This window comes from Cavia porcellus, unplaced genomic scaffold, assembly GCF_034190915.1.
Source record: "Cavia porcellus strain 051 isolate PalLab524CR breed Dunkin Hartley unplaced genomic scaffold, mCavPor4.1 scaffold_2, whole genome shotgun sequence".
Taxonomy (NCBI): Eukaryota; Metazoa; Chordata; class Mammalia; order Rodentia; family Caviidae; genus Cavia; species Cavia porcellus.
The window spans coordinates 32,801,349-32,825,431 of NW_026947485.1; the positions used below are offsets into that span (position 1 = coordinate 32,801,349).

At 51.6% G+C, this 24,083-nt stretch overlaps 1 protein-coding gene across 1 annotated transcript; it reads left to right on the plus strand.

Annotated features, from left to right (window-relative positions):
* The first annotated feature begins 114 nt into the window (after window positions 1-114).
* Window positions 115-12,569, plus strand: Aqp1 (aquaporin 1 (Colton blood group)). The gene is made up of 4 exons (XM_003467867.5): window positions 115-585; window positions 9,348-9,512; window positions 9,799-9,879; window positions 10,570-12,569. The coding sequence occupies exons 1-4, from the start codon at window positions 196-198 to the stop codon at window positions 10,747-10,749; spliced, it is 816 nt and encodes a 271-aa protein (XP_003467915.1). The 5' UTR covers window positions 115-195; the 3' UTR covers window positions 10,750-12,569.
* The last annotated feature ends 11,514 nt before the right edge of the window (window positions 12,570-24,083 follow it).

Genomic DNA, 24,083 nt, shown 5'->3' on the forward strand with positions numbered 1-24,083 from the left:
ACAGCAGAGCCGAGTCTGCATCCATCACAGAGAGGAGGCCCGTGGGGCGGGCCAGGAGAAAGAGAGGCCTTCCTCCCTTTGTGCTCCCCCCGCCCCCCCAGCTCTATAAATAGGCCCAACCCAGGCTGTGGTTCAGCTCTCAGAGGGACTTGAGCACCAGGCAGCGAGCAGTCTTAAGCCAAGCCCCCTGCTAGTATGGCCAGCGAGTTCAAGAAGAAGATCTTCTGGAGGGCCGTGGTGGCCGAGTTCTTGGCTATGACCCTCTTCGTCTTCATCAGTATTGGCACTGCCCTGGGCTTCAAATACCCGGTGAAGGGAAACCAGACGGCGAATGCGGTGCAGGACAACGTGAAGGTGTCACTGGCCTTTGGGCTGAGCATTGCTACAATGGCCCAGAGTGTGGGCCACATCAGTGGCGCGCACCTCAACCCGGCTGTCACGCTGGGGCTGCTGCTCAGCTGTCAGATCAGCATCCTTCGGGCAGTCATGTACATCATCGCCCAGTGCGTGGGGGCCATCGTTGCCACTGCCATCCTCTCGGGCATCACCTCCAACCTGCCCATGAACACGCTTGGCCGAAATGACGTGAGTAGGGTACTCGCGGCTTTGGTGGGGGTGCTCTAGGATGGGGCAGAGAGAGTACTAGTTCCACCCTCTGCCCACTGTGTAGATGGAGACACTGAGGAAGAGAGAAGACAAGAGATTGTTGGAGGTCATGTAGAATTGTACCTGGAGCTCAGCTATGCAGTAGCTCTGGCCTGGTTTCTGCCAGGCTCTTTGGGAATCAGAGCCAGAGAAAAGTGATCGTGCCAATGTCTCCTGCAGAGCGTCTGTTGGGGGGAATAAGCTCCGGGGGCATTAACTTTGGGCCAGCAGTTCCTTATGCCCAGACTACAATTTCTTGGCCCTGTTCAGCCCTGTGTGGCAGCCAGCTCCCTTCTCTACAGCCCTGTACTCTGGGCAAACTACCTGCTGTACTCAGCCATGCTGCAGCAGGTACAGGGCACCTCCACCACAGCAGGGTCTGCAAGAGTCTGAGAAGAACCCCCTTGAGGGGGTTCCTAAGCTTCCAGGCAGCCCCCCATATTCATACATAGTCCCAAATCAACTCTCTCAGGAAGTCAGTGAAACGTACCTCAATTCCTGCCCCAATGGCCGTCAGACAAGGAAAAGGGAGTGAAGACACTTTTCTGGGTGACAGAGAGAGGTAGGAGGCAAGGACTGGGCTGATGGTGCCTGGGCAGAGAGGGGTGTGGCACGTGTGTTTGTGTGTGTGCAGGTGTAGGTCTGCACGTGCTTGCTGGGGTGGGCCTCTGAGTTTGTGTAAACTATATATGCACATTTGTGCTCCTGTGGCGGGTGTGTATGAGTGAGTATGTGAGCATGTGCCCACTGCTCCTGGCTTGAGTAGGAAACAGATGTTGGTGACTGGGTGGTTGCTGCTGAGAATAATTTCTCCTAGGCTGCTTAGCACACCTAAGTGGCCCTTGCTGGTGACTGCCTGCTGTTATAGACCCAGGCTTTTCCAGCTCCGCAGCCAAGTACAAACACTGAATGCCCTTGGGATACACCAGGGGGCAAATGGCCTGAGTAGCCAAGTAAGGGGAATGAGAGCGTCTCTTGGGCCAGCGGGCTGAGGGCGCCCTTTCCAGGAAGGAGACAGAGAGCAGAGGTGAGGAACAGAGCTGGAGAAACGTGCCGGAGGGCTTTGTGAGGCTAGTGGGTGTGGGAACATTGAAGGCTGATGAGGCCTCTCTGAGATGGCAATGGGCGATTACAGTTGTCATGCTCCAGCCAAAGTTCAGTCCTGCTGATGGAAGCCAGGAGGCTAGATAAAACTCCGGTGCAGAGGGCAGCTGTCAGGACCCTGCTACAGGGGATTAGCACTTCTTCTGTCACGGTGACACATTCCCAGAACCTCTTTTCAGTCAACCTCTGCTCAGCCCAAGATTGAAGATTAGCTCTGTGGCTGGAGTTTAGACTTTAGCCGGGAAAGATGTGACTATGACAGACAGAAGGACAGAGCTTGGACTGGTCATTTCCCCCCAGGCCTCAGTCTCTTCAGCATGAGCAGAGCCAGCTGACCTCAGGGAATTCCTGTGGGGAGGGCCAAGTTCACACTGAGGCTAGGCTGAGTAGGAAGGAAGTGGGGAAGGCTTCCCCTGGGGGAGGTGTTGAGGCTTCCAGGCCTTCTTGCTCCTTCTTTTTCCTCCAAAGTCAAGGGACAAGTTGGACCTGTGCACCTGCTGGCAAAGGCTTTGCACTCTCTTGTGTGGGCATCCAAGACAGAGATAGAGAAGCAGTACCTTCTGCACCATCTGCCCTTCTGCCACACCCTGCTTCGGTTCTCCATCTTTTTTCTAGCTTCCTTTTTCCAAAGGCTGGTGGGGCTCTGGCACTGCTCCATTAAGATAATGGACATTTGGGGTTCAGGAACACAGGTATGGGCTTAGAAACAGAGGTGTCTTCCCTGTCCCCGCCAAAGGGCTCTGGACTTGGAGGCACCTGGGAGTGGCCTTGATGACTCCAGAGGGACAGAGCACAGTCCACACTGCAGGTGACAGACAGTCTTTCCTTCATGCTTTGAGGGGAGCTCCCATAGCTCCTTAGTTCTCCGGCCCCACCTTCCCCAAAATCTGGGTGGGGTAAGTCATTGGCATGGAGATTTCCAAAGAAAACGGGGAAAAAGTGGCAGGAAGTGGTTGGGTGAATCAGGAATTGTCCTCTGGGGACATGGTAGGGACAACTTTCTCCTCACTGAGTCAAGATCCAGGATACACCCTACAGAGACCACAGGCCTTTGTGTGTCCCACAGAGTCACAGCTAGTTCTAAGAGCCAAACCCTGCTTTTAGCCAAGAGTGAGAGACTGAGCCTGGGGTGGCCACCTTAGCCTCTCCCTGTCCTGGCTCAGCCACTGGCATTCCATCTGACTCCACAGAACTAACCCAACTGACATGGCCCAGGTTCTCACCTGTGAGCAGGACACAGAAGGTGTGGCTGGCTCAGAAAGTGGAAGATCCTGGGGCCCTGTGAAACCTAGCATTCTCTGGCTGTTTTCATTCTTCCCTTCCCTGGTCAGCTCCCTTCAGACCCAAAGGAGGCTGCTTGGTGCTCAGTGTAGGGCTGGGTCAGCTGGGCTCCTTGCCCTGGGATGCACACAGGCCTGGGATAAGATAAGCCCTGTATACAGCTGGCTGTGATATGAGGCAAGAGGCAGGTATGATAAGAAGCTTTTGAGCTGGCCTGAGAACTCCTGAACTGGAAGGGTAGGAGAGCCAGGTGGATTTCTGGCAGGAGATGCTGCACGAATTCAAATGTGGAGACCTCTTGAGAGGAAAGGGGCTGCTGAGAAGAGTACTTGTGTGTGCTCAGGTGAGAATGCAGGAGAAGCTGAGGATAGAGGTCATTGGATCTATTAGACAGAGGCTCATGGTGGGAGGCCAGCCCTCTGGGCAGGCCAGTGTTTGCAACTGGAAGGCACTGCATTCTCAGTGCTATCCTGGAGCTGCTGAGAGAGAAAACCTACCAGTAATGGGATTCCTCTCAGTCCTGCTAGTGCCAAGTGGGTTAAGTGAGGAGCTGTCTTCACTCATTCAAAGGCCTAAGTACTTGGAAAATGCTCTCACATGTTACACCAACAGCCTGGCCTTGGTCGCAAATGCTCCCCATTTCCATTTTCTGGGCCTCAGTTTTCTCAGCTAGAGGGCCAGAAGGCTTTCTATGTCACCAGTTGTCCAGGAGGGAGGCCCCTGCCACCTCCTCCAGGGCTTAGGGGTGGACTGGTGAAAGGAAAACCAGAGTTTCCGATGACCCTGTTCAGGCAGACCTGCCTGGGGAGAAGGCGGGGGGCCGGGTGGTGGTATCGTAGCTGGGACATATAATTACTGTTTTCAGCCAGAACAGATGAAGGGGATGGCAGCAGCTTTGTGGTGGAGACTTCCCTCACCATGGAAAGTTCTGAGTGGCCTCCCCCACTGGAGCCCTCTGAACAGCCCAGTCAGTGCCAGTATTGGCCATCCCGATGGTTGGCCTCCTCCCTGGAGCCCACATCTGCAAGGGCAGGGTTGTGAGAGGACACATGGCTCACTGGGTGACCCCCACGCCCTTCTCACCTTGGCTTTCTGCTCTCAGCCAGGCGCACTCCAGCAGCATGTGGTGGTCTCCTCACTCATGACAAGCCCATTCCTTGCAGCCATCCCGGCCCATGCCCCACTCAGCAGGTACTGGTAGCCCACCAGCCCTTTGTCAGACGGTCACACATCCCCTATTGCTGCCCAGTGAACTTTTCCTGGCGGCAAAGGAGCCTGCATTTCTAGCTGATAGAAGCTTCCTGCAGGCCCTGGGCCTACTCTTTGGAAGCCCCAAGTGGATCTGTGGTCTCATTTGTGGCGAGGCTTGGAACCACACAGCTGTGCAGTCAGGTGTTATTCTAGAGGGTTTAGGTATGCCAGAGTTTCCTCAGTCAGGGCCTCTTCCTGGGGACTAAATGTGCTCCTGATCTACACAGAGTTAAGTGAGGAGCTGTCTTTACTCATCTAAGGAGCTTCCCATTGGACTAGCACAGCCTGAGGCTGAAGCTAAAACAGGGCAGGGAAGACTGGAAAGGCCCTCACCACTATTAGCAGTTCCTCTCTGGTTCTGAAATGCAGTCAGTGTCCTGTCAGGAGCAGATTCTGTTTTATACAAAGAATTTCACCTTTTAATTGGAAAGCTATAGTTCTAAGTTGATAAGCTCCCCTGTCACTAAGGTCGTGAAAAGTGAACTACCAGGCATAGAAGCCTTTTTGGGTACCTAGCTGAGGAGAGGTGTGATGAAGTGGTTGGAAGTCCTGTGACATCAGTTTTGGCAGCTGGGGTGGATGCAGGAAGATTCTGTGCTCCTGCTTCTGGGTCTTGGTCTGCCTGATGCCAGGCAAGAAGGAATGCTGGAAACTCTGTGGCAGGACCTTGGGCCACAGCCTCCATTGTAGTGGGGAAACAGAGCCTCCAAGAGACTTGTAAGAGTGTACAGTGAGTTATGGCAGGGCAAGACCATGTCCTCAACCTCCTGCCTCCCACTTCATGATTTTTCTGCTCCAAAGAGCACACATTCATGCTGTGCTAACGTGTACACACTCAAGCATGTGTGTGTATGTGGTACAAACGGTGGCAACATGTAGTAATTCTCAAGGGCCCTCTCATGCCCTAGGATCCAGGGTGGGGGTGCCTCAATGAAACCTTTTCTTTTCCCTGCCATGAAGTAAGGAAAATAAAGGAGAGTGGGAAAGGGGAGACCATTGCTTTGTGTATTGTTCCTTGTCAGGAAGATAAAATGGCTTCTGAGAGCAAATAAAGGGTGCTTTCTCCCTCCTGGGGTTTCTTCCCTTCCCTGCTCCCCTCCCTTCTCTAGCCAACAGCGGAATCCATGTGAGTGTGTAACATTAGCAACACACTCAGCAATGTCATCAAATATGCCAGTGCAAACACACAGCTCAACGATCCTGTCCAAGATCCCGGCCATAGAGAGCACAGGGAGGGTTCCCGGTGTCTGGCCAGCACCTGATCAATTTGTCTAAATGGCCCATGTGGGCTTAAGAAGAGTGTCTGTTCTTTACTATTCTTTAATTTTGGGGTCAGTATGTGTAATGTTTTACTGAAATCAAGCTTGTTAGTTTTGTGCTCTGTTCTTTCCATTCATGTTATTAGCATTTTTGTTGACTGTTTCATTCTATCAATTTCTAAGAGAGGGCCGTTAAAATCTTTCAATTGGGGTTGATTGATCCAATCCTCCTTGTAATTCTACTTTTATAGCATTTGTTTTTGGCTATGTTTATTGGTGCACACAAGTTGAAGATTTTTATAGTTCTTTGATAGAATTTTTCACTTAATTATTGCATAATAAATCTCTTAAAATCTAACAAAGGAGTGAGTCACCCCAGGGCCCATCCCTGGACACACATATATTGTCACTCATAGATAACAGACAGACACACAAAGCTACACAGGGGCACATATAAATCATGGAAACCACCATGTGTGCACATTTGCAGAGGTAGGGCCTGCAAGTTTCACTCTACTGCCCAGTTTGAGTCCTGAAGGCACTGGTGTGGGGAGAGCAGACATTGATTGATGTTCCTTGTCCTCTGGTCCTTGAGAACAGATGGTCAGGCCTCAGCCATGCCAGGCTCTGGAGTCTACTGCTCTCCAGGTGTGGTGTGCCAGAATGTTCAGACCAAGTTGATGGTCCTGGACTCAGAAGCTATTCTGTTGGTTTATTTTCAGGGGGCAGGAAGGGTTCAAATTTCATTGGCTGAAGAAGTCAGTCCTGGAGCTTGGGACATGCTGGCAGCCATAGAGCTATCTTTTGCCAACTTCCCAGTCCAAGCTAGGAACAGCCAGAGCCCTTGGTAGTCAGCATACTGGCCCATGAGAATGAGGTGGCACATACCCCAGGGCAAGAATTCAGGCTTTGCTGCCTCCTCCCTGGAGCTCAGCCTCCTCTTTGGCTTCTCAGAGTCTTGGCACAGAAGACCCTATAAAGCCCAGAGCTTGACAAATGACCTGTTGTCTCCTGACTAGACTGCTGTATCCAGAGTGCTCCCCTGGAGCCAGGCTGCTTTGAGAGAGGGTGGGAGCTCAAGTACATTACCTTCTCTGCTCTTCTGTTAGCTCACAGTGAGCCTTTCCCCCAAGGCTTGGACAGGGAGTTATGGGGCTCCCAGGCTGAAAACAGGTAAGGTGCCCACTTGGGAGGAGGGTAAGGTTATCCTCTCTGGGAGGTGAAGAGTTCAGTGAGGGTGTGGCAGAACAGGGTAGAAGTTAATCACATCCAGGGACCCTGGGCGTCTTCCTGGAGCTGATAGGTTTGCCTGGGCCCTGAGCAATGAGCTTACATGGGTTTTGTGTTCAGATAAAGAAGTTATAATGTTGCGATGCTTCAGAAGAATTGTGTGGATTGTTCCCTTGTCCACACTTGCAATCAAAACATTGATTTTATTATTTTTAATGTAACCAATACAACATAAGCCCGGGGCCAGAAAAAACTATATGGTAATGTACAAACATACTTTTTCCTCTAGCAACTAACCATATCTGAGGTTGGCCCTACTGAAGCAATTGTTTCAAGTTTAATGGATTGTATAACAGTCCAAGTTTGGGTTTTTTTTTAACCTGTTCTTTCCTGGACATCAGATTTTAATGGACCTTTAACTCTGCCTTCTAATTCTTAATTATATTTTCCTCCATGTAAGTAACACAAGTGGATTAAATGGTAGAAGAAAGGCCACCAATGAATGTTGATGCAAATCAGAAGGTGCTCATCACGGTGGCAGTGTGCAAGGGGGTGAGGCATGTTGCCATTCCTGAGGTTCCTGGTTATTAGGAAAGGGGTACCTCCTGGAGTTCCCAGGCCAGGTGTCTCCCCTCCCCCTTCCCAAGGACTCAGAACACGGGTTGGCACAATGACCTCCTCTGCTCCATTTGCATGGGAAATGGTGCCTTTGGGTAGGGATTGGGACTATCAGCCTTGATTAAGAACCAGAAAGGATGAGCCACATCTGGGAGATAGTGAGCAGGGGAATTGGGGGAATGGGGTGTCCAAGCATGAGCTACTTACAGCCATGGATCCACGAGGATCACCAGGAAGGGATGATTTCAGGATTCCCATCAGCTAGCGATGAGGCTGACCCGAGAGAGCAGAGCAATGGGCAGGAGAAGAATTGAGCTTCACTGGGGCTCTCAGCCTTCATGGCCTCCCCTCCAGCCCTCGTCCTGGTTCTCACTGGGCCCTTGACAGCAGCTCTAGGGACCCTCACTTATGCCGGCATACTTGTGTCGATTGGGCCCTTCCTCTTAGCTTGTCCTCATATCCTATGGAGATAACGAGAAAAAAAACAAAATCAGAATCACAATCTCTATTTCCTCAGCAGCCCTTTCTAAATGTCCCAAGACAGCCCCTCTTAGGACCTTCTCCTGGTCTTAGAGAATGGCCAGGGACCGTTAAACCTGTTTTGCAGATGGAGAAATGGAGGACTAGAGAGAGTTAGGCTGTGCTTATCGTGCCAGCAAGTAGAAGATTCAGGATCTGAACATGAGGCACACACTGCCTGACCTTGCAGCAGGAAGACAGCTAGGCATTGTCCAGAGGGCTGATAGGGCCAGAGGGGACTCAGCATTGGGATACGCCAGGAAAGACTCAGAGCTGGGACTGCAAGGCAGGGGAGGGGATGTGAGTCATTCCTTGTAAACCAGCAAGGCAGACAAAAGCTGGAAGAGAATTGTTCTTATAAGGTGGTCTTGGGCAAGGCTCTGGGAAAAATCTCTGCAGAAATGGAAGTGTGCTCTGCACCTAAGATTTTGCGGAATGTCCGGTGGCCTTTGAGTTACCCCAGGACCCTCAGGATGGGATCTGGGAAGGGAGACTTTGGCTTGTTAGGATACCACCCTGCCTGGGAGAAGGCAGCACAGGTGACAGATCCAGGCACCTTTGCAAGTGAGCCTTTGTGACTAGGCCCAGTTGCCCTGTGTGGGTGCTCTACCTCCATCCCACGGAGCAGGTTGCATGGTCTTGTGAGGAGAGTACTCCTGGTGCAGCTGCTGGGGAACAAGGGCTCTGTAACCTCACGGCAGCTCTCGTTCCCTTCTTTTTCCATGAGTCATGTTTCTAAAAGTGGCCTAGGAGCAGTGGCAGCCAGACTGTAGTGGCGGGACCTGGTGGCCAAAGAAAGAAAGGAAAGGGCCAGAGCCAGGGCAGAGGGGAGACTGAAGGAAACACAGGGAGGCCACAGATGAAGGAAATGGGAGTCTGACACTAGATCAGGGGAAGAGAGGGACCGGCATGGGGAAGAAGAGGTGGGCTGGAGACCAGGAGATGGTCACAAAGGAGAGACCATGGAGAGCTAATGGAAGAAGGTGCACCCCAGCTTTGGGATGTTAGATGCAGCAGGGCATGCAGTGGGGTGGAAAGTTCTAGACCTGGGTGATGAAGCAATGTCCCTCGCTGAGCCCTCCCACCCACTTGCTTCTTTCTATTCTGTAAATGTCCCTGACCATCTCTTGCCATGCCTGGGCTTTGTCCCTCACCTATGACCTTGGGGACTTCAGATTACCTGAGCCTGGATGTAGCTGATTCAGAGTCCCCATCCCATCTCAGTCATCAGGGCAGAGTGGAGAGGTTTTAGGGGCTGTGTTCAAGGTTAGTGGGAGAGGACTGATGACCTGCTGTGTGTGCCCAGGCAGAGCCTGACTCTCTCTGGACACAGTGAAGCAATGAAGATCTGACCTTTATTTATTTGCCAAGGCTTGGGATTCTTAGACATAGTTTCTACCCTCCCTGCTCACCACACCTCCTTGATTCTCTTCCCTACAGCTGGCTTCTGGCGTGAACTCAGGCCAGGGCCTGGGCATTGAGATCATTGGCACCCTGCAGCTGGTGCTGTGTGTACTGGCCACTACTGATCGGAGACGGCGTGACCTCGGTGGCTCAGCTCCCCTAGCCATTGGCTTCTCTGTGGCCCTGGGACACCTGCTGGCGGTGAGTGGAGGGACATCCCATGTAGGGTGGGCTGGGGAGGGCAGGGTTAGATAGGGAAGCCCCACATGAACAGTGGGGGCCCACTGTGGCAGGAAAGGTGGGCCGTCTCTGGAGGCAGGAGTGCTGCTGTCCAGAAGAGGGACACAGGAACCTCTGGCTACCTTCCTGGGTCAGAGCTCCTCTTTCCGGGTCTGACCCTCCCAGATTGTCCCTTCCCTGCTTGTTCCCTCTATTTTCTCACCTGTCTCTCTCCTGTCACTTTCTCTGTATTCCTTCCCAATCACAGATCGACTACACTGGCTGTGGTATTAACCCTGCTCGGTCCTTTGGCTCCGCGGTGCTCACCCGTGACTTCACCAACCACTGGGTAAGCGGGGGCTTCGAGGTCACAGGGCAAGTTCAGCATCATCTCCTGGCATCCTTCCCCCACAGGAGGCTGCCAGGACAGGGAAAATCAGGAAACAGAGGCCTGAGCTGACAGGGTAGTGGGGCCACAATGGAACAGAGTTAGACCCAGCCTCTGCCTTCCAGTTCAGACCTGCCCACTGATCGAACCCTGGGCTGCCCTAGTGGCACAACAGAAATCTCACCTCTGCCACTTTCTGATTCAGTGTGGCTTTGCTCAGCCTGCTCGCTCACACTGTTGGCTCCTCATACTGTGAGGTGGCATATGGTAGCTCTTTTCTGCCAAGAAGGAAGAAGAATCTGAGCTAAGCACAGACATAGCACTCTGGGCTTTAGCCCTAATTATCATCGATGTGCATGTCCCAGGCCAATGCTGTGTTCGACTGGACTATCTCTGGGCCCTTCCAGGGCAGGGCAGGCCCACACAGAGGCCAAGAGACATCCCTCTACACCCTCTGGGTCCATCCTGGGGGGCACTGAGTCAGCAGCCTGAGGATCAGCCCTGCCCGCCTCTGTCCAGACACAGGTGGGGGAGAACTTCCAGTGGGGTGGTGGGTGAGTGTAACTCAGAAGAGATTCCTATGAAGGAGCTTTAGGGTGCATGACTCAGTCCCAGCCACATGCCCTCTGATCAGATCTGCTCTGTTCCTAGATCTTCTGGGTGGGGCCATTCATTGGAGGAGCCCTGGCAGTGCTGATCTATGACTTCATCCTGGCCCCACGCAGCAGCGACCTCACAGACCGCATGAAGGTGTGGACCAGCGGCCAGGTGGAGGAGTATGACCTGGATGCAGATGACATCAACTCCAGGGTGGAGATGAAGCCCAAATAGAAGGGCTTGGCCTAAGCATCCACATGGGGCAGGGGCAGGGGCAGGGAAGGGCGGAGGGAGGGGAGGGCTAAAATCCATATTGTAGACACTTTGCCAAGCTGGCTGAAGTCACTCCCCAAGGTCTGCCAAATCTGCACAGTCAGGCCTCTTTGGAGGTGTTCCTCTCACTTTCTTTCTTTCTCTGTTTCCTGGCCTCAAAGCTTCCTGGGGACCAAGATTCACCAATTCACCCCTCCCTCATCACTGAAGAAATGAAAGAGAGAGAATCATCTGCTAATATCCCCTCAGAGTATGATGGGAGGTATGCCAGAAAGCCCCCCTTGACCCCAAAGCTGGTTGCAAACTCACCTGCCACGGGGGCCTAAGGTCCTACTGTATTGCTTTAATGCCTTTGGGCAATGCTCCCCTTCCCTGATAGGCACTGACCCCAGGAGTCTTTTGAAGGAAAGAGGACAGCTAGAGGGGTGCAGGTGGCAGATACGATTTGCCCCTCAGTTTGGCTTGCTTCCAGGGTATGCCCCGCCCAGACTTGTGCATGACATGGAATTGTTCCTGTCTCAGGGCTTGAGTGACCTCCATCTATAAAGTGGTACAGGGAGAATTGTGCAGAGGGCACCACAGGTTTCAGAAAGCATGGTCTAGACCAGTGCAGTTTCATGCATTGTGCTGGGGCATTTTCCAAGTACAAAACTGTACTCAGATCTGTGTGACTATATACTCTTGCAGATGCATTCTGGGGTGGAGATGGGCAGATAGTTTAGGTGGTAGAGGGTACCTGTTCCCTGCCAAAGGTTGGTGGTGTATGTGGAGGGGATTTGCTAGACAGAGGCTACTGTTGTAGGGAAGGCTATTTGAAGGGCAAAGGAAGGACACTCCTGTGCCCTCACTGAGGTTGAGCTGGTCTTTCCATTTATCACAGCATAGACTTCAACATTATTCCAGTAGAGACCCAGGACACTGGTATGTGGGTCTGTTTCATAAAGAGCACCTGGGTTATCTGAGGCCCCAAGCCTATGTCTATCAGTCTATGGTGACAGATGCCCTTCAAAGGGATTCCAGGCTTGGAGCTGAGCCTGAGCAGGGAAGAACAATTCCCACCCTTGCCCTCAAGGTCATAGGTGGAGCCATCTGGGGCAGCTGAGTGAGCTGCACAGGCTTGCTGTGTGACTCCAGGCCATCACCTTCCTTCCTCACTGACCTCGTAGAGGTCAGCCCTGACCTGATGATGAAGCTCCTGCTGCAGCCCAGGGGCCATTCAGAGCAGAGTCTGCTTGGGGGCTGATGTCTTCTACTCCACTCTACGAGTCCGCAAGTCCGATGGATTCCACCAGGCCAGAGAAGCTCCACTGCTGTGCCATAGCCATGAAGGCAACATAAGCTGAGAGACATAATCACAATCACATAGATGTTTAGAAGCACAAGGCAGAATGGGAGCCAGTATCACCAGAAAATCACATCTGCACGCTCTCTTCTCCATTCTCTAGCAGGAAATTTCAGCCTATTTAGGAAATAAGGAAACTGAGGCCCAGGGTCCCACAGCTAGATCATGATTTGGCCATTTTGGCAACCAAGGTCATGTCTGGCTCCTCCCTGGACCACTAGGTAGATTCATTTCATTCTGCTTCTCAGTTTGTGCCTGGGCAATGGCCAAGGGCCAAGAGGGGGGAAGTTGTGATGGAGCATGAGGGGCAGACCCAGCCCTGCCTGGTTCTGGCTGCTGTGTCTCAGGACCCTACATCTGTCTGCTCAGCATTTATGTCTCTTTGGAATTGGAATTGTATTATACATTAAGAAAATAAAGGAAAATGACTTATAATGTCTTCTAGATTGCTATAGTTTTTCTTCTTCTGATGCTGCATTCCTACAAGGATTCTCTAGGTCTGTGAGGAGGTTGGTCCTGCTGTTAAAACCTAGTGTGGGGCGGGGACAGGAGCCTTGGTCCCTCGAGATGCACCTAGCCATAGTACAGAATCCTAGATGCATACAGTACCCTGCCCCTAGGAAGGAGGCTTCTAGAACCTGGTGGGGTGATTTGGAAGATCTTAGGACAGCTAAGGGTGGCAGAGGTCCTGATCATATTAAGCAGCATGGATTCTGGAGGGTGCAAGAGATGGAGAAAACAAGGCTGAAGTCTGACAGCCATGTTCATCCCTGCCTCCTCCCTCAGAACAGGTCCCTGGGAGCCACAGACCTTAAAGACCTCCCCCTCACTTCCCTCAGTTCACCCTGAGACCTTACACCTGGGCTGGGTATTGGGGCCTGCAAGCTCTGCCCCAGGGAGCTCAGGCCTATGAGAGATCAACTGGCTTTTCAGTGCTCCATCAACTGAGACTTGGACCTGGCTTTCTGACACTCCTCTTGCACACAGGGCCAACTCTATTGAAAGAATGAGTGTCTGGTGACAAGAAACAGGCCATGCGCTGCTTCCCAGGCACTAGGCCTCCTCCTGACTATCCCTCCCTCTGGGAGCAAAAGACCTGATAAAATTGCTTGCCCAGAAGGGTTTGTGTCTTTCACTGGGGCCTACTATCTGGAGGCTCCAAGAACCACCAATCCATAACAATCTTCCCAGGCCACAAGGGCAGGTGTTGCCATGAAGCGTGTAGGGAGACACCCCAGCACTGCTTCTGAGAGACATGCATGTCCTGCACCTCTGTGGAGCCCTGGGCTGATGTGACACAGGGAAGATATGGGTAGGTGGAGAACTGTGGCCATCCTGTAAAAGCTGTATCAACAGCCTTTCTTATTCTAGTTTACACTGCAGCTCTGAGCTATCTCAACTCACAGAAACTGCCCAGCTTCAGTATGGGCAGGCAGGAATGAGACAGAGACCATAAGGCTGCTGGAGCAAAAGCTAGCTCAGTGCACCCAGGTCTATCTGTGGGGTGGACCCAGCCTCTATCATGGAACTTCTGGGCTTACTTCCTTCCATTGTGCTATTCTCCTACGTGTGGAGCATTCTCTACCATACTTGGGCCCCAGCAATCCCCACCCCACTCTACCTCCATCCCATAATGGAGCCTTTCTTGTGATATTGCTTCCAGAAGTTAGGACTTTTAGACTCCTTTAGCCCAGAGGTAGGGCCTGAGAAGAGGCCAGGCAATAGAGTTTCTGGAGCATTTACTATATGTGGGGAGCTCCCCTGTGAACAGTACATATATCCTCTCATATCTTTATAGCTTGGAAAGTAGCAGTGTCCCCATTTATGGCAGAGGTCAAATATGACCTGGTTTTTCAAAGGCAGCAGAACTGACGTTTGAACATACTCGGCTTGACTGAAAGGCTGGGATTTGCTTAGCTTTGAGCTGGCACAGCAGTCAGCCTGCACTGTAGCTGTGCCCCCTCCTACAGAGTGATGAGGTGGAGGAGGGTGGGAGAAAGGCCAGCCTGGGAGCCTGTGGCATCAGGAGAAGTCCCCTTTTCCCCAGAGTTTCCTGGAAGTGGGTCAGTTGGAGATACATTAGCATCATCAGGCTGAGGCTGCTTCCCAGCCACTAGGCCTCCTCCTGACTATCCCTCCCTCTGGGAGCAAAACACCAGATAAAATTGCTTGCCCAGAAGGGTACAGGAGAAAGGGAAAGGCAGTACTGTACCATGCAGGCTAATGATACAGGCCTTGAGACAGGCCTTGGTTACTCACTGGGCCTGTGTACAGTAGCTCTTCGGCCAGGCTGGCCTGGACTCCTCCTCCAGTCCATGGACTCAGTGCTCCATGCACCCATCTCCCTGGAATCATCTCAACTCCTGTGCTCCTGAGCTATCCAACCCAGCACAGAGGAGAGGTGTGGGGCCTCCTTGGGCAACTGGAGTCCTGGTCTGCTTTGTTCATCAGAATTTGACAGAGAGAGCAAATTTCCTGAAAGCTTCTAGGATTCAACCTTTGTCCCAGGCCACTAAGAATTCAGGTGGCTGCCCATGTGAGGTGCCCTGAGCTGTTGTACCCCTTTGGCCAGGTCCTGGCTGAGACCAACCACAGGTCATTTCCTTTAGCAGACTCCTGCCGGCCAGATCCCTGAGGGGGGATCCAAAGGCCTGGCTCAGCCAGTGTGGAAAGCTGCATCCCTCTGAGCCTGGCTGATGAGGAAGCAGGATGTAATCTAGCAGCCACTAAAGCCTAGAACATTTATCTTTCCATTAAACTCACAAGAGCAAGAAGCTGTGGTTCTACAATTGTCCCTGGTATTCTAAGTCTCCCAGGAACCCTGGAGCAGATCAGATTTTCCAAGACCTTTTCCAGGGAGCATCCTGTGACGAGTGTTCCTATCAGCTGAGATTGGGTTTCTATACCACATATATGTATGACCTCAAGCACTGAGTCAATCTATCTTGGGTTTGGAATATTTAGGAGTCTGGGGTTCTTTCAGCCTACATTTTCTCCTTTGATGTTTGTTTTTTTTCTTCCAAAATCAAGGGGATTCCTTTTTCTGGATACTGGAGGGGTGCTGACAGGAATGATTCTCTAAAGGCACCTGCCATAGGGTCAACCAAGTGGTGAAGCACAGTGTGATGGACTTCAGTGGAGTCAGTGAATGTGCCTCTGGCCCAGACTCCAGCACTGTTGTCCACTTCCAGGCTTACACGGGTTCCATGAGGGCCCAGATGGAAAAGTGTACATGGCTCAGGAAGCCCTTTCACAGGATCCTGAGGACTCTGGAACCCTTTGAGGATTGGTTATGTCTCCTTCAGGGTTCCTAGATTGGTCTTCAGTGTCCTTGGAACTAAAGTGAGGATCTGGGCTGGAAAAGAACTGGAGAAACCTGTGCCAGGCCACTGCCTGTGGCATGGCTGGGCCTGTGCTGGTCCACTGGGATTTTCCACCGCTCCTGTAGGGCATACCTTCACTGGTCAGAAGACTCTCAAGGAGGGGATAGTGATTAATGTTTTATGGGTGAGCTGCTGGGCATAATGCCTTGTTTTCTTTAGGTTTAGAATACAATGAGGACGATGAGTGGAATTTGCTGCCAAGCATGGGGCCTGGGCGAGGCTGTTCTTGGGGCCTGATGGCCCAAGGTTTACTGTCCACCACCTTGGGAGAAGGAACATAGGTAGGATGTTGTAAAGGCAGGGAAGGCAGGAAAAGCCCTCGCTCATAGGGCCAGCTTCACCAATCTATGCAGAGGCCTCCCCCAGACTAACACAGTCTGCTCATCCTAGTAAAGCCACTTTCTCTGCATTTAGAGTTTCTCTTACATTTTTGTTCTTTCCTGTGTATTGACTAGACAAAGGGTGAGGGCACAACCAACCCTTATTCATGGGGAAACTACAGCTGCACCTGTTCTTAAATACTCTGGATGGAAGATAACATTCAGCACATCAGAAAGAACTGTCTACACAGAAAGCACCAAGGCAAAGTGTGTGTGTGTCCATGGATAGGGGTGACTTACCCCCAAACACCCTGTTTGGATTCATCCTCTGATCTGTCCTAAGACATTTCCAAGTGATTCTTACTCACAGCACAGGCCAGAGCAGTACTTAGATCTGGACTCTGTGGCCTCAGGCAGCCTAGGCCAGGATCAGAACTACCAGTCAGAGGCTGGAGAAACATCCTTAGCCCACAGTCACTTTCTCTCTAAGAGATGTCACCACCATGAGCTGTGCTAGGGTTGCTTGTCACCCACCTATCACCCCTGTGGAATGTTGGCTCGAGAAGGCTGACCTGGTTGGGTTTGCTAGGGGAGACTTGGCATACACTTGTCAGTAAGCTATGAAGTGGGTAACAGACCACAGCTTGGAGAACAGTGTCATCTGTTCTTCCTTTGCCATGGTGACATAAGGGAAGAGGGTGGAGGAAAGGCTATGAGTGAGTCTAATGCAAAAAAAAGCAAACCTGCAGGATGAAGAGCATTCTCAGAATCAGAGCCCCATTTGCTGTAGTCTTGAACATTCTAAAAGTTGGCAATGTCTCCTTGAACTTTGCTACCCTTTAAGCTTATAGTTTTCATAATGCAACTCAAATGGATAGCAGTAACAATAATTACAAAGAACTCAGGAAACTAAAGCAAATGAAATCTATAACCCCAAGAAATTCATTTGAAGTATGTAAGCTTAAAGTTTCCAGCTGGAGGTGATACCCAGGTCATACCACAAAGGTGTTAGGGTATTTTGAATCACCTTGGTGTGCATGTGTGCATGCAAGTCTGCGGGTGTGCATGTGGGTATTCTACTCACTGGAGAGTGCTGTTGAGTCAGTCTGCCAGCTACCCATGCTTGCTCTTAGCCAATTGTGGAACCACTGCTGGTCTCCTGGGTCCTGTGAGGAATCTGTCTGATTGGAAAATGTATGAGTGTCTCACCACTTTGTGTCACTTTTTTGAACTCCAAGGAAAGCTTCCTTTAGTCCAGCTGGAGCTGTGAACACCGAGGTCCTTTTTACAGACCCCTGTCACCGGGTGGACCAGCATCACAGGAGGAAGGAGATGATGCTGATGTGTTCTGCTGTGCAGAGCAAGACCTCTGCTGGAAATCACCTCCTTACTGCGCACTTATTACAGCTCCTTACTGCATCCTTATTACAGGCTGATAACGCCCACATCACCTTCCACCTTCCTGGCTAATAGCCATGCGTAAACTCCTTCCCTGGATCAATTATACATCGTATTGCTGTTTCCTTATTAGTGAGATTTTTTTTTCAGTGAGAAACATGATAATTTCTAGATTGGTAAGAATGCTGTGACCCTCTGCCTTTATTTATCCCAGGGGCTCAGTGAACATCCTCTTGCAGTTGTGCCCTAAAGGTGAAGCCCATGCTTAGGAAGCTGTGGTGTGAACACAACTGGTTTCCTGTCAGAGCAGAGACAAGACACAGGAGATGTGGTCTATAGCTCTGACAGGTTGGCACATGGCAGGGTCCTGACAATGACATTCAGGTCACCCTTTCCAGCATCCTGCAGTCCACTCATGGGGCTGGGCCTCCACAGCAGAACAGTGGGCATGTAGGACTCCCAGCCCTCTTTATACCAGTCCCATTTTGCCTCCTGCCTCAATTTACCCACCACTGCTCCCATCTGCCTCTCTGGAAACCTGTGGAAGTGGCCCTGCTCCACACCTCGAGGGAGGATTCCTGGGCCCTGAGGTGGGGTGACACTGTTTAGCTGTTCGTGAAGTTCCAGGGAGTCATCCGCAGGGCTGGGGCTTGAGCCAGTGGCATCTTCCATCCGAGACAAACTCCAAGAATTCCACAGCTGCAGTGACCTCCTGGGCTGGGAAGAGCAGCACATCTGCCTCCAGGAATGTGGGGCCGAGAGACACCAGGCCCAGGAATGCTTCATGGGCCGTAGCTTCCCTTCCAGAAGATTCTGAGGGCCCCAGCCCCCTGCCCCTTCCCTTATCCTGGTTCCTCTTGGTGAGCTCTACAAGAGAGAAAAATCCTAGAGCTGGATTTGAAAAGAATTTAACAGCCCTGATGATTGGACCTACAGACACCATCGCATCCCTGGCCAAGGCCCAGGGGAGTGGATGTAGGTGTGCCACCTATCCTCTGAGGTCCCCGCCTAATGTTAACAGCAGCTTATAGAACTGTGGACTGTTTTTCATAGATGTTGGCTGAGCTGAGAAACTGCATTGCCCTCTTGGAGACCCATCATTCAGGTTCACACAGCAGAGGCTCTGGCAAGAGCTGCAGGAAACACTCACTCAATTTAAGCCGGTGCTCAAACTTGTCTGTCCACAGAATGCTCTTTTGGAAGTAATGTGGATTACTATTTCAGAGTGCTTGTTGTCTACAAAACCTGTATTGGAAATTCTAGCCTGCGTGCTACCTCTGAGGGCCTCTCAGCTTTCACATTCCCTTGTTTGAAATCCAAAGGTGGAAAAACAAACCCCCAAAAACTCAAGGTGACTTCATTTATCAAAACCTCCCCTGGTGGCAGGTGTGAGGGAAAGGAGAGTTACAGAGTTCAGGATGAGGTGCTGAGCAGGTGGGAGGAAAGGACACGTGTGTGTGTGTGGCGGGGGGAGGGGGGGAGAGCCTAGTGGGCCTGGGTGGGCTGGATGGGCTGAGCGCAGTCAGGCCGGTGCTGGGACTTACCTACCAGGAGAGCCTGTACCTCCTGGCTCATCACTGATTAACCCCTGTCCTGCCTTTCTGGGGGTGTGTGTCAGGGAGGAGCAGCAGGGCAGCCAGGTGCCTGGCCCCCAGGGACCGAACCTCCATGAATCATTGACTGTCCTTCCTGGGGCTGCTGTCCATGCCAAGCCCCTGGAGCTGTGGGCAAAGCTGGTGAAGGGAGGAGGTGAGTCCCATCTGGACCTTTCCAAAACAGGTGGATCCAGGGCCTCCTGAGTGGTCCCAGCACATGGAGGCTTCCTTGCCACCTGGGTCAGCACAGCCAACAGCAAGGAGCACTGGGGTGGGAGTCTGGCCAGAGTTTTAAGCTTCCTGTGTCCCCCGACTCATGACAGTACCTTGGACCAGCCTCTTCTCCCTTCTGGGGCTCAGTTTCTCCATTCATACAGTGGAACTAAATTTAGGAGTCCCAGAACTCTTTCAGGTATAGGACTTTGTTCCAGAGCTTTTTAAAACTTCCTGCCAGGAGTCTGTATCCTGTGTGTGTTGGCCTCGAAGTCTTATCTTTGAGGTCCCTACTCACTCGTCTCTGTACCTCTGGCCTAAAACTGGTACTTCATGGGCTCTGAGACTGGTCACCTCTGATGTCAGTGACACACAGAGTGAAGAGACTTGAGCCTTTCCTTGGGGACCTCTGGAATGCTGAGAAGACCTGGTGACCCCCTGGCCAAAGTTAAATTAGCAACTGCTGTCTGCCCACCTCCCAAAGGTGCGAGCTGACATTCACACCAGAAGCGTTTGGCCACCAATACTGTCGCCCCACATCCCCAGAAATCTTGCCTGGGCCTTGGCCTCACTGGGTGCCCAGGGCAGCCCTCCCTGCCTTGATCCCCTGTCACATAACACAGGAGGAAGCCCTGGAGGGACTACCACAGGCTCTCACTCGCAGGGCCATCACCACCCTCTCTCCTGAAGTGAGACCCATCCAGCTATTGCACATATCAGGGCTTATTTAGGTGGAAAAAGCATCTGTGAACCTCATCCCATGTTCAGGAAGCTGTCAGAGAGGGCCTTTTTAGAATTAGCATTCAGGAGCCCATTTTGGACCCTGACCTGCAGCCCCCAACCCTGCTGGACACTAAGCCTTTGTGGGGGCCTTGGGGCAGGTCTTGGACCTAGTGTGTTGAGGAGTTGGGCCTCATACCAGGCAGTGCTGGGGTATCTGGGGACAACTGTGTTTATTTATGGGTCTGCAGGCACCTGGATATGATGACATTATAACTGGATGCAAGACCTAGAGGTCGGCGAGCTCCACCTATTGCAGAGCTGGGAAACTGAGGTTAGAGGGGAGGGATCTATCTGCCTTTAACCCTGTAAAGCGCAATCACAGAAAAGGAGCCAGAGCTCTTTCTGCAGCACTAAGCAAGCTCTGGCTCTCACCTCTGGCTGCCTTTTGCTGTGGCCAATTCTGGTCTCTCCCTTCTCTGTCTCTGGGGGTGCAGTTCTGACCCCAACATTCCTGGATGGCACTGAACACAGCAATACTTCCTGTGCCCTAAGCCCTGGAGAGTCTACTCACAGAGGTTGGGGGCATCACTGCACAGAGAAGAGGAAAGGGGGTCTGGAGTCTAAGGGGAGGCCGGGGCTGCTGTTCTCAAGGAACCAAGTGTAGGTCTGCGGTGTGGACGGAAAACAGGGGCACCAGGGCTGAAGCAGCAGCTTGGGACAGGGAGCCTGGAGATGCCGTGACTTCCAGGGTGGAGTCTGGGCTTTGGGGGTCCAGGACCCCTGACTGGAGCCCTGGAGGATCATCAGGGAACGTCTAGAGGAGCTCCACTGGCACCTTCCCTATGGTGTGCTTGGCACTGTGCAGAGACTCCACTTGCACCTCTTTCTTGACACTCACAAATGAGGTGAGAGTTACTCGCTCCATTCATCTGAGAAATATTTATTGAGCTCCTGCGATTAGACACTGCTCTGGATGCTGGGTATTGAATAAAAGACACTATTTATATTTTTGTAAATGAACAAACTATGATCCAGTGAGCTTAGGATAGCAGTCCAAAGTTGCAGAACAGAAAAGGTAAAGCCAGAAACCAGAGCTAGAGCTGCCGTGATCTGGAACTGAGTTCTTTCTATTTCTCTGCGCTGGTTGGGCAGAAAGGCAAGTGGAGTGGAGTAAAGAGAACTGCAAACTGCCATACTGTGTGAGTCACGGCAACGCACTTTCCCTCTCTGGGCCTACTTATCCTCATTTTGGCTAAGAGATCTAGAATTGCTTCTGGGGCAACAACAGAAATTAAAATTTTACATGAGAATTGCAATAGCATTTTTGACTATGTTTTGTGTATTAGAGGCATCAATATCCATGGGGAGCCACTGAAGGTTCCTGAGCAGGCGGAGGGACACACCAGTGCATCCTTGAACTCTGCGTGCCCTGGGCCCCTCCCAGTTCCCCTGAACTGGTCCTCGGTTTATCAGGGGAAGCAGCTGAAGCTTTGTACAAACAGTCAGGGCAGGCAGGGACACAGGGACATATGGTTTATAAATAAGGGACCAGCTGGGACAAGGACAGATCAGGTGCGTAGATGAGGGCTGAGCTGCAAAGAGATGCTGGGAGAAGGCTTCAAGGACATCCACCCCTCCTTGTGCACAAAGCCCCTGTACTCCAGAGATAGCCCCTCCTCAGATCAGAATTGGTTGCCAGCACCTTGTGTGGAACACCAGGCTCAGCAGCTCAGAAGGAAGCATGAGACAGAGGTGCCCTGGCCCAGCCCACGGGGTCTCCCTGTAGTGTCTCCTCCATGCAGTCTTCTGAGCTGAGTGCCTGTGGTCTCGAGGGCACCAGTGCATATCACCAAGCCATCCTGGTTTGCAAATGGAAGTACAAGACCATAGGTGCTAGGCTCAGGAAAGACAGGGGTAGGTAAACTTCTATAGTGCCTGGGCCTCTGCTTCCTCTGCCCCCTGAGTTAGCATACAGCAAGCTATTCCACACCAAAAGATGCCCCTGAGTTTTCAGTCAAGATCTCTCAGTGAGCCGGAGTGTGCAACTTGGGCTGCAGATCGATGGTGCTGGGGCTGTGAATCTGGGGCCTGAGCCCTTGGCCCCTAGCAGAAAGCAGCCACCTGGGCAATCTTGACAGCTGTTTCTCCTTCCTTAAAGCAAGGCCAGTCCTCTGTGCCAAACACAGGCAAGGAGCCAGAGGGCCTGAATATCTTACCGTGACCCTAGATTGAGGCCTGGCTAGAGGAAGCTGCTCTGGCGGAAGGAGGGCAAAGTCTGCAGAGAAGTTAAAAGTTTATAAAGCAATGAGTTATCCATGTACAAATCAAAGCACCCTCTGCAGTTGAAAGAAAACAAAGTGATACATTGTTCTCACGTTGTCTAGCAGGAGACCTAAGCTCCCACACCCGGGTGTCCAATCCTGCCTGGCTTTTAGCTCCCAACAGGTGCTCCTGCAGAGAACCCAGGCCTGCAACCAGGAGGTGAAGGAAGGAGCAGAGGGAGGAGCCAGGGACTGGAGCTGGGGCAGGGTGGCATGAGACGCTGAGCCACGTGGGGAAGTATAGAACTTGCTCCCTCAGCTCTGCCATCCTCATTAGCAGAAAATTCACTTTGGAACTGTGAGAGTGACTAAAAAATCTTAATGAGAGAGACTGTCTCACCACTCAGAGCCCAAAGGACCTAAGCCTCATTATTAGTGGTGCACTATGCATCCTCAGCCTTATCCTGCCGGTGCCTGGCCAGAGATGATCAACCTGTCTTTGTGTTGCTATAACAAAATAACCAAGACTGGGTAGCTTATAAAGAACAAAGATGTTCTTTGTTGTGGTGACTGAGGACCCACACTGTCGCAGCAGGACAAGGAAGTGGAAGAAAGGACATAGAGGGCCCAGGGATGAGTATATCCCACAATAACTAACTTTCTCATGTGACAAAAGCAGGCTCTTTTCTCAGGGCACAACCCTCAGGTCTTAACCGACTCTTAAAGGCTATGTTGTGCCACTGGGGGTTCAGTTTTCATAGTAGCCCCAAACTCAGACCTTATTTTGACCCCAAATCTGACTCAACTCTAGCCTAACAGACATCCCAAGTAAACCCCAGACTGAGCTTTTCCCAAGACAGAAATTGAGCTCTAGTGCAGCCCCATGAAAAGCTGGGTCCCTGCAGGGGCACATGTTACAGCAGCCGATGGTAACAAAGTGACCATCCAGCGAGGCCGAGGATGGGGCTTCTGTCTGTAGGCATGCATCCTGAGGTCTGTGTTCTGTTCCTTCTGCTAGCTCATCCCGTCTTCTGAGGATGGGAGTCATGCAGGAAGTAGGCAAGGAGCTACACCTCAGCCAGGGATTGGGATTGCTGTGCTATCCCCTGCACAGCTGAGGGACAGCTAGTCACTGAACTGGTGCCCCACCTCCGAGCCCCCACTCCAGCTCTCCAGCCTGGACACTCAGGCTGGGGTGGTTTGAGACAGGGGCGCTTTTAGGAGCTGCCACTACAGAGGCAGGAGGGGCTCAGTGTCACCACCAGGGGCCTCATACACAGGAGGCGCAGAAGTCCCAGAAGCTCGGTGCTGCTGGACAGACATCTGTCTGCAAACTTGTCTATCCTCCCTGCTATCAGCAAGCCCATCTGCTTAGGGGATGGGCAGGCAGACTCGACTCGGTATCTCCTGCCTTCACCCAGTGACACTTGCTAGTGCCACATTTTAAACTTAATTTTAATCGCACGACTTGTGCAAGAACAAATTTTGCTTAAGAATTAGAGTATCAGAATGAAAGATAGTGCTCCATTTGGCACCCACAGTTTATCATTCCCTTCCCTCTTTTTTTTCCATGTTATGATTTTGATATGGGAATTTCCAGATATTGAGAAATACTTTCATAGAAGGTGATACATACCCATAAGCCCAGCACTCTGGCTGGCTGAGGTGGAAGGGTCTATGAGTTCAAACCCAGCTTGGATAATTTAAGGAATTAAAAACACCCTGTTTCAAAATAAAAAAATAAAATAAAAATATGGCTAAGAATGTAGCTCCATGTGAGACCCTGGGCTCAATCCCCAGACAGACAGATGGATGGATGGACACACACACACACACACACACACACACACACACACACACACACATTATTTTGAGGTCCCCAATCCTTTTTTAAAAACATTTTTCAGATAAGGTCTCACTAAGTTACTAGGTTGCCTAAGCTGGGCTTCAATTTGAGAACCTCCTGCACAAGCGTCCCAAGTTCTGGAGTCATAAGCATGTGACACCATGACAGAAATATAGGGGTTTTAAAATTAAAAATCCCTAACTTTCTTTTTCTA

Bases quoted from the DNA above. Each gene is read 5' to 3' on its own strand.
- Aqp1 (XM_003467867.5), top strand. From the start codon at position 196: ATGGCCAGCGAGTTCAAGAAGAAGATCTTCTGGAGGGCCGTGGTGGCC. The intron at 586-9,347 runs GTGAGTAGGGTA...TCTTCCCTACAG, and splicing joins ACACGCTTGGCCGAAATGAC to CTGGCTTCTGGCGTGAACTC. The intron at 9,880-10,569 runs GTAAGCGGGGGC...CTCTGTTCCTAG, and splicing joins GTGACTTCACCAACCACTGG to ATCTTCTGGGTGGGGCCATT.